The sequence below is a fragment of the Durio zibethinus genome, chromosome 13 (genome assembly GCF_047325235.1).
Source record: "Durio zibethinus cultivar Kanyao isolate XHJ-2024 chromosome 13, ASM4732523v1, whole genome shotgun sequence".
NCBI classification, from domain to species: domain Eukaryota; kingdom Viridiplantae; phylum Streptophyta; class Magnoliopsida; order Malvales; family Malvaceae; genus Durio; species Durio zibethinus.
In genome coordinates, this window is record NC_143174.1 from 1,318,672 (window position 1) to 1,328,776 (window position 10,105).

The following is a 10,105-nucleotide window of genomic DNA, read 5'->3' on the forward strand; positions in this document are numbered from 1 at the left end:
AATATATATTCATTTATTTATATTCAATTTATTTATTACCTTAATCATGTCTATCAGTTGCTACGGGGCTTGACCTCAACAATCCAACCTGCTCGAGATAGCTTCAATGGTGTAGTACTGCTGAATACACTGGGCACAATTTACGGTGCAAATTAGAATACCAGCACAGTTGCTGAGATCAAAATAAACAAGAAAAGAACTAACCTCGTGGCAAAAAAAGCATGAAATCACGTTGATCAGCAATATTTTCGAGTCACAAAATTTTCATTGCCAGGTTTCACTCTCTGGGTTGTAAGCGTACAATAGATTCCATCTCTTCGCTGTGAGGGAACGAAACTGCGGTCCAGTCCCAGACCCAGTTTCATCGTAAAACCTCAAAAAATAAGATGGCATTTCTCACAATTTTTTAGTCTTCTAACAAACACGCTTCAATGCATGAACTTCCAAACGCACTGATATGGAGACCAAGATTACTAGGTCAGGATGGACTGCAGAGTTAACACGTGGGCGTTTCTCGATGACCCAACTGTGTGTGTATCAGAAGGAATGCATTTGACATCATAGCTGATGGTTGTATGACATACTTAGGTTTTTAGGTCATTCAAACAAAGGGGAGGGGATACAGCATTATTAATTTATTTATTTATTTGTTTTTGGGTAGGTCATACATGACAACTTGGGTTGTTTTTTCCAGCATAAACAGCCAGATTGGACCACAAAAATGCAAACGTAACGCCGCTTTCGCCCTGGTCTATCAACAACCGTACGAATATAAGAAACTTCCAACTTGTTAATAATTTTTTTTTAATTTTTATTAAAAAATTTGTCACACTTCAAATTCATGAAAATATATCAAAGAATCTATACATATATGTTAGATATTACTTGAGCTCAAAAGCTTAAGCTATTAAACTATTGGGTTCTTCATATATATATATATATATATATATATATATTTATAAATCAGATATTTTATTTAAATTTTTTATTGATGTAAGATTCTTTATTTATATATGAACCTTATCCAAACAATCTTCTTTGTTCACTTGTAAATTCTGATCAAAATTTTACCTTAATTTTTTCATGTGAATAAATCCTATTAATATCTCTTTTGGGCTAGGCAACCTCACCTCTAATGCATTTTTAAGTCAGGCCACAGCATTCAACATTACCACATACATTGCCTATTTGAGTGTTTCACTTTTACATATTATTATATATTCGCTGCATCTAAATCGAACCTTTAATACCGATATTCGAGCATATGAAATTGATGAATGTGGCCAACCTTTAATCTACCAATAATCTCTCCTCAGTAACACTATTGAAATTTGAACCTGTAACCTTAGCTCTGATGCCACTGTCGCAGAGCTTGTTTCAAGCCATATAAACTTTTTTTTTAGTTTGTAAACTATTGCTCTTTCCCTTTTACTTCAAAACCCTTAAGCTGATCTATATAAATGTCCTCCTGAAAGTCACCATGCAATAATGCAGTCTTGACATCAAGTTGATTAAACTTAAGATTCAAACTAGTTGCTAATCCCAGTACTATTCAAATAGAACTCATATTCACAACTGAAGAAAAGATCTCATCAAAATCGATATTTGATTTCTAAGAAAAACTTTTCACCACCAATCGAGCTTTGTACCTCACTAGTTTGTCACCATCATTTTTCAACTTGAACACCCATTTATTCTTCAACGACCTCATCTCTTTCGAAAGTTTAACAAAATCATATGTATTATTTTACTACAATGACTCTATCTCTTCTTTTATTACTTTTTAACCAGTGCTCTCTATTCGAAATAATCTGCACATCTTGGATTTTTTTGCTCCCCCTCACTGGTAATTAAAATAAAATCTAAACATGGATACTCGATAGATGGCCTGTGCTTTCCAACAAATTTTTTAGATTAAGACTCTACAGTACCTGATGTCGAAGGTAGCTCTCTCTACTCAACACTCTCTAATAAAAAAGATTGTTCACCCTGCTTAACACTCTTAAATAAAGAAGATTGCTTTGCTGCTCAAAACGGATTGCATCTAACTCATCACCAATTGTGGCTAGCTTAGTCATATCTTCAAGTTTTGTTTTTTGCTCATTTTCACCACCATCTGTGACTCTTTCTTGTAGAATCCCTATCGGTGTTGAAATATCACACTCAACAATAACCCGTGTAGTCTTCGCATTTTTTTAGGTCTTTTATGATTTTTTTCACAAAAGATTATATCTCTACTTCTGACTGTTTTTCTCTTCACTGGATCTCATACCCTATAGCCAAATTTATCATCATCATATCATGCAAACACATACTATGTGGCTTTACTGTCAAGCTTTGACTTTTACTCTTTTAGCACATGTATGAATGCTTTAGACCTGAAAACTTTCAAGTAAAAACATGAAATATCTTTTCCTATCGACACTTTTTTTGGAATGTCAAAGCCCAAAGGAATTGATAGTGATTTGTTAAACAAATAACAAACTGTATTGGCTACTCACCCTAAAATGGCTTTAATAATTTCGACATCCTTAACATACATATAACTTTTTTTATAATTGTGCGATTTATTCTTTTAGCTATACCATTATACTATGGTATTCTAGGTTCTATAATCTCATATTTGATCTCATACTTTAAACAATACTTTTCAAAGTTTTTGAATGTATAGTCCCTACCATTATCAGTCCGAATATATTTCAAAGGCAGCCATATCATCCTTTCCACCATGACATGAAATTTTTGAAAATATTGTAATACTTTGCTTTTGTTTTTCAATATATACATGCAAGTCTTACGTAAACCATTATCAATAAAAGTAATAAAATATCTGCTACCACCTAATGACTCAACTTTAATGAGACTACATACGTTAAAATTAAGCGATTTCAATTTATTTTCTTTTCTCTAATAACTTTTAAGAAAAGAAACTCTACGATACTTGTCAAACAAACAATGATCACATAAATTAAGAGGCATACTTTTGATCAAGAGAATGAGAGACCGTCTTGCCAAAACCATTGTTGGTAGATCAGAGGTTAACCACGTCCATCAACTTTATATGTTTGAACGTCAGTATTATATAAAGTTTAACTTGGATGCAGTGAGTATATAATAATATACAGAAATGAAACACTTAAATGAGCGATGTATGTGGTAAAGTTAAATGTTGTGGCTTGGCCTAAAAGTGTACTAAATGTGAGGTTACCTGACTCAAATGAGGTATTGATAGAACTTATCTACACGAGAGAATCGAGATGAAACTTTGATCAAAACTCACAAGTAAATAAAAAAAAAATTATTGAGATTAGATTTACATATAAATAAAAAATCTCACATCACTAAAAAATTTAAATGAGATATTTTATATATATATGTATAGACTTTTTGATTTACTATCGTGAACTCTGACAAATCTCCCTACAATTTTTTCAACAGACATAATCAAACAAATTCCCAAGTACTAAAAAGTAATTTGGACTCGAGCCTGTACCTCTATCAACCAAGTTTCAAAACTTTTACACTTTGTTCACCAAATCATCCATCTAATTCATAATAATCATTTCGAAATTCTGTTTCATTTGGTTACATATATAAGTAATTATTACATTTTGTTTCTCTGAAATTTGCTAGAAAGCATGTACTTTTCAATGAATTAATGGTCAAAAATTGGCGGAAGAACATGATGCGCAAGCTTGTCTTAACAGTTAAGAACATGGTTTAACTTAATCACTGAATAATTATACTATATATTATATATAAAAAAAAAGACAATTCAAACTCAAAACAGTCTAAACAAAATTTCTTCTTTAAATGATATAGAAAAATATAAATACTCTAAGAACCTGATAACAACATTATTATTTATTTAATTTGTAGCTTGAGTATTCAATTACTACTTTATATAAGAAAGGTTGGAAATTTTGATCATAGAATCGTCCAAGACCAAAATAAAAGACACTTTCATGAGTGGAAAAGCTAGATCATTAGAAAATTAATGTTTAATTTTCTAGAACAGTTAATCTAATGTTCTCATTGACTTGAATTTATGGAACAAAATTTAATATTTATAATATTTTTATTTCAAATTATTATTTTTTATATAAAAAAATATATAGAAAAACTCGATTTAAAAGATTTTTTTTATTTTATAAAGAGAAAAGCAACCGAAATTGATCAGTGTGGGTACAAATTTCCCGTTGCAAATGCCTTTGCACGTTTATAATCACATGTTAAACATTTTGTTTCTCATTTGAATACACATTAAACACGATATGATAAGTCCTTTGCCATATCCATCTACCATCTTTTTTCTAGTTATAATTGCACGATTTCCAATTTAAAAAAATGTTCTATAGTATTTTTTTTTCAACAAAAATTATAAAATTAAAGCTGTTTAATTCAAAATTTATATAATGTATCCGAACATTTGGCACCACATTTTTTTTTAAAATAAAAATGATGGTTTTGATGTATTTTTTATTTAAAGAAGTGAGTTGAAATTTACTTTAATATCAAAAATAAATAAATCATGGTTTTGATGAAAATATTAAAATTACATCCCCAGTTTGTACAAGGGTGGGGACATGTTGACTTGACACTTTGACACAACTTGGAGCAGACTGCCTTCGGGCCCTCAAAGGACTCAAATTCGCATCTATATCCACGTGCCTTTGCATGAGAAATAGACCTTTTTGCCGATTATTTGGACTACGGATCAAATTTTCTTTAATTTATTTAAATCGACGATGAAATTGATTTGATAAAATCAGAAATAATAATTAAGATAAACCTTGTTTCCCGCTGTAGACTCAATTTCAAACGAAAAACCTCCACCGTCGTATCTAATCACATCCCCTTAGATCACCAAAAGATTTGGTTACATCTAGTTGCAGATCATAAGTACCGCATCAAACTGTGGCCTTTCGATCTGAACTGTTGGATCAGTCCGCCCAATCTGATTAGCAAAATCTTTAATCTCCCACATCTGTCGTGGTTCCATTTGCCACGTGGGTGTAGTTCCACTGTAACTTTTCTTTTTTATTTTATTTTTAACTTTTACCGTAATTTTCTAGTTCCCTAAAATAAATCAAACGACATGTCGTTTAACAGCGCAATCATCACTGATTTAGTCAAACTTAGGTGTGGACCTTCAAAAATATGAAGTCTAACTCATTTTATTTTTTATTTTTTAAAAATAAATAATCTTTCTTTCAAACTGTTTTGAATTTTCTTGGAAAGTTTTTTGAATTTGAGAAGTTTTACAATTTCCAACAAAAATGTTATAATTTTAAATAAAATATGATGATATAATATAATAATATATAATTTAAAATTTTATAAAAATTATAAATAAATATAATAAAATCATAAAAATATATTTTATATTTTTAATATAAATTATTATATATAATTTTTATATGAAATATAATATAATAAAATATATAAATTATTAATATTTTATGTAATACAAATTCATAAATTATCAAATCCGAACCTAAAAGAAATTGAAGTGAAGATTTTTTAGGCTGGCGGAGAAGTTGATGGATCATGCTCATATGTGTAAAGGGTCGTCATCTTCATTGAATTTAAGGATGTTGCAGCCTTTTTCACTGTTAGAAGCAAAGGCCAGCTTGGACTTCGAAATAGTAGGAGACAGGTCACAGAATTTCGTCCAACTTGCTTTGGAAACCACCCAAGTTGTTGACAAATTTCCAATGAATTTTAAAACTTTTTTAATCAATTAATTCTTTTATTCTCCATGTAATAGCCTCCAAGTCAGAACTCGTGACGAGAGTGAAATTCATTAATTTTTTTAATTTTTTAAAGAATTTGATTAATCGAAGATTTATAAACATTGTTTAAAAATAATTAAAATATTATTTAACCAAAATTTTTTAAATTTAATACATTATTTTTGATAAATTTAATAAAATTTTTTAAATATCACCTTAATCAATACTATCATACATCAACTAACATTTTTAATAAAAAAAATTATTTGAAATCCGACTTTTTCAAATGCGTCAATAGATAATGTTGTTGATTAAATTAATTGTTAATTATTAGTGCTAGTATCCTATGTTTCGTTATGGCATGCAATTGTTTGTTTATAATATATATATATATAAATTAATGGGTGAATTTACTAATTTTATTAACAAAATTTATTAATTTTGTTGATAAAAAAAGTCTCCATGAAAAATTTTAAGATATCCAATAATAAAATTTTTTATTTTTTAATCTTTGAAGTATCAATTACAAAAATTTTAAAATGTTCGGTTGAAATTTTTTATTTTTTAATTTTTAAAAAATTTCATTTAAAAAAATTTTAAGTATCCAATAAAAAATTTTAGTTTTAATTCTTAATTTTTAAAAATAACCATGAACAATGAATCCGCCAGCTGTAATAATTAAAAGGTTGCAAATATTATAAGATTATAGTATTTAAGAGTCCGTTAAAAGCACATACCCAAAAGTAGGCCGAGCACATTAATTAAAATAATAAAATGTGAGGTAGAACGGCACCGTTTGCTCTAGCATTTTGCAAATCTACGAGATGCAAATGAATAAGGAATTTGACTGTCTATGCTACTGCGAGAACTGAAATCAAAACAGCCCGTATTTGTTTCCTAGCTGTTGTCTGCCGCATGCCCATGTTGAACTCTCTCCCCTTCCTATAAAATCCAAATCCACCCATTTCTTCTCTCTTCACTTCCTCCCCTCTGCATCGGGTAAAATCACTTTCTTCCCTCTCTTTCTGTTTCCCTTTTGTAATTTCTGATTCTGTTTCTTTTGTTGTTTTTGTTGTTGGTTTTTTAGATAGAGAGAAAAAGAAAGTGCAATGGCGGTCAGTTCCAGAGGAAGAACGACAGAGCTTGGGGTTGTTTCAAGGAAGTGGAAAGAGAGAGAAATAAGCCCAGAAAGAAACAAAGTCTGGATTGAACCCAAGCCTCACAAAACCAAGTCTTCCAGTACTGAAAAAAAAGTTGCTGTTGTTTACTATTTGTCTAGAAATGGTCAGTTTGAACACCCTCATTTCATGGAAGTTCCTCTCTCTTCTAATGATGGACTTTATCTCAAAGGTAAGACAATTAAACCTCCTAAAGGACTTCGGTTGCTTTCTGGGTTTCGTCTTAAAGTGAAGAAAAGAACATCAAAATTGGAAAAACTTCATTTTTTCTTTTTCAATCCCTGCTTGGTTTCTAAGAAAATTAAAGAGGAGTTCGAAATTTTGAATTTGCTTTTATGTTCCAAAAAATTCCTTCTGCCAAATGGTTATACTCAGCTGACAAAAAGCGAACTTTCTATTTTCTCGAAATTTCAAAAGCTTTCATTTTACCTTGTTTTTCCAATCAAAACTTTCTTCCCTTTGTTTGGATGCTGAGAAAAGTTCTGGGTTTTCCTACATTTCTTACATTTTTCATGCATGCAATTTGACTTAAAAATATTATCTTTTCTTTTTTCTTCAGATGTAATCAACCGCCTGAACCTCCTTCGAGGCAAAGGCATGGCAAGTTTATACTCTTGGTCCTCCAAAAGGTGACACTCACATTTATTCCCAACCGTTGATCAGATTACCATTTACCTTCACCGTCCGATATTAATATCGCAGTTTTTTTTTTTTTTTTTTTTAAATCAGGAGTTACAAAAACGGCTTCGTTTGGCACGATTTAGCAGAGGACGATTTTATTTACCCATCTCACGGCCATGAATACGTTCTCAAAGGATCGGAGATTCTCGACCACTCGATAAAGCCTCAATCCCTTGAAACAGCGTCGTCTTCTTTTCGATTAACAAAACCGCCAGAGTCTCAAAAATCCGAGAACGATGATGATTTTCCTTCAATCAGACGGTGGAAGAATCAATCTTGGAGTTCTATTGATATCCAAGAGTACAAAGTCTATAAGGCTGAGTCAAACTCCGAGTCAACCGGAAGACTCGCCGCTGATGCCTCGACTCAGACTAATGATATTAAGAGAAGAAGAAAAAAACCGGTGGTTGAGGAAGCGGAAATTGAAGAGCTGCAAAGTCAAAGTCAAGAGTTGGAGCAGAATCAGACTACGGAGCTGAGTAGCGAAGAAATTTGGCCTCCACCAACGGATTCGAGTCCGGAGACATTGGAATCCTTGTTGAAAGCTGATGGACGGCTGAGATTACGCAATGGTGGTAGTAAAGAAGATAACTTGAGTCGGACGGCTGAGAGTTGCCCAAGTGGGAGAATGAAGGCATCCTCTGTATTGATGCAGTTGATATCCTGCGGTTCGATCTCGTTTAAGGACTGCAGGCCCAGCTCGGATAGGGATCAAGGTTTCTCGTTGATTGGGCACTATAAATCGAGGTTACCACGCGGAGCAGGAAATTGTAGCCACGTTGGGAAAGAAGCAAGGATTGATAAGGAAATTGGGAGCTCTTCAAGGGTAAAGTTGGAAGATAAAAAGTATTTTAGTGGGAGCTTAATTGAGACCAAGAAAGAGGAAGTTCCTGCCTTGAAGAGATCTTCTTCTTACAATGCTGATAGGTAACTTCTAAAACTAATGCTCAAAATTTCTTTGTTAAGCATTTGAACTATGAATTACTTTTAATTTTACTTTCATTAATGCACAAAATCTAAAATTTAATGAATAATTAACACTTTCCTTAGCAATTTGGAAAATAACATACCATATCATAATTCAGACTAATAATTTTGAGTGCGTAGTATGGTTTATTAATTGTATGTCAAATATGGATTCTTATTTGTAATTACTATGATATTGTTATTTAAACAAAATAGTTTTAATCTTTGGTTGTTTTTTTGACAAGTTAGCCTAAATGGTTATTAAGCAAACTCTAGATTTTGGCATAAACTAGATACTAAATCTTGATAAGATTGAAGTGAAGAAGCATTGATGATGATACGATGTGTAAATTAGCTTTGAAGTTTTAGTTGAAAAATGAACTGTTCTTTACCTGGAAAGCAAAGCAAGTCAGTGGGTTTTTATCTTACCTTCCCTGGACTATTGATTCTATTTCTGAACGAGGCCCTGCTGGCCTGTTTTGGGTCTTGAATGTAAGATTCGTACTGGGTTTTGGCAGAAAGCCAGCTCAAGCTATTCATGTTGTTGCACAGATATAATCAAATTGTATCATGTACAGGAATGTATGTGTTTGCCTTCAATATCCTATCATCCGTCTGTATATTTAATGACAGATCTTATTAAATGCTGGCCGTCCACATTAATAATCCATATTGGAATCCCATGTGGTCCCAGAATTAAAATCTTGTAGTTGGGGTTTAATGTAATGATATCTGTGAGAAACTTATTCAATAAATAAATGGTCTACTTTAGTGCTAGGATTGAAGGAGGGAACAAGAAAAAAAACCAAATTCTGTTAAGATTTTAAGCTTATTGCTCTCTCAAGATTTGTTTTTACTTGTTTCTCTCTGATTTGATTAATTTGGGAACTTTTTAATCATCAGGAGCTCGTAGTTGCAGTTGGCAGGAAAAGAGATAGATGGAGTGCATGCGACGTGCAACCCAAGGAAGCTGAAAACCATGTCAACGAAGAATGAAGGCAACGTAAATGCAGATAGCTGTGGTGAAAGTGGAAGCAATAGTCAAATGGGAAGCAAAAGGCATGATGTCTAGATTATCATAGTTCATTGGAACTTAGCTACGTGAATTGTAGTAGTTTGTAGTTTTGTAACAAAACAGAGACAAGTGAATGATAATGGAGAAACATCATACACAAACTATTTGCGAATGTATTGCAAGCTACGGCACGGTGAGCCCGCACAATGAGAGGAACAGTAGGGTTGGGAATCTTGTAAAACTCTTTTGTTGAATTGTGTAAATTTGTCCATTTCAGTTTGGAGCTTTCCTTGATTTTTGTGGGAATGGTTGACTGGGTTCATTTATCTTAATTTCGGAGAATTGGCAGTTGGCATTAACTCTAGTAGCTTTAGGCTCTTTTTGACTCAAATTTGGTTGGACTTTGAAACATGGGAAATGGAATTTCATCTCTGGTATTATCATCTGCTTTGGTTTTTGCTCCATTGCTGGAAACTTGTGGTTTTCACGGCCGGCCTGTCACGTGAAACTTGATGAATGTACCCGAGAAA

The 10,105-nt window shown here is 32.1% G+C and overlaps 1 protein-coding gene across 3 annotated transcripts; it reads left to right on the plus strand.

Moving 5' to 3' along the window:
- The first annotated feature begins 6,598 nt into the window (after positions 1-6,598).
- LOC111304320 (UPSTREAM OF FLC protein (DUF966)) lies at positions 6,599-9,881 on the plus strand. Of its 3 annotated transcripts, XM_022900862.2 has the most exons (5): positions 6,599-6,734; positions 6,823-7,085; positions 7,473-7,542; positions 7,643-8,521; positions 9,464-9,881. In XM_022900862.2, the coding sequence occupies exons 2-5, from the start codon at positions 6,845-6,847 to the stop codon at positions 9,471-9,473; spliced, it is 1,200 nt and encodes a 399-aa protein (XP_022756597.2). In that variant the 5' UTR covers positions 6,599-6,734; positions 6,823-6,844; the 3' UTR covers positions 9,474-9,881. The 3 variants fall into 3 exon arrangements, with proteins under 3 accessions (XP_022756597.2, XP_089598720.1, XP_022756596.2); XM_022900861.2 differs by having other exon boundaries at positions 6,730-7,085; XM_089742594.1 differs by lacking the exon at positions 9,464-9,881 and having other exon boundaries at positions 6,725-7,085; positions 7,643-8,525.
- The last annotated feature ends 224 nt before the right edge of the window (positions 9,882-10,105 follow it).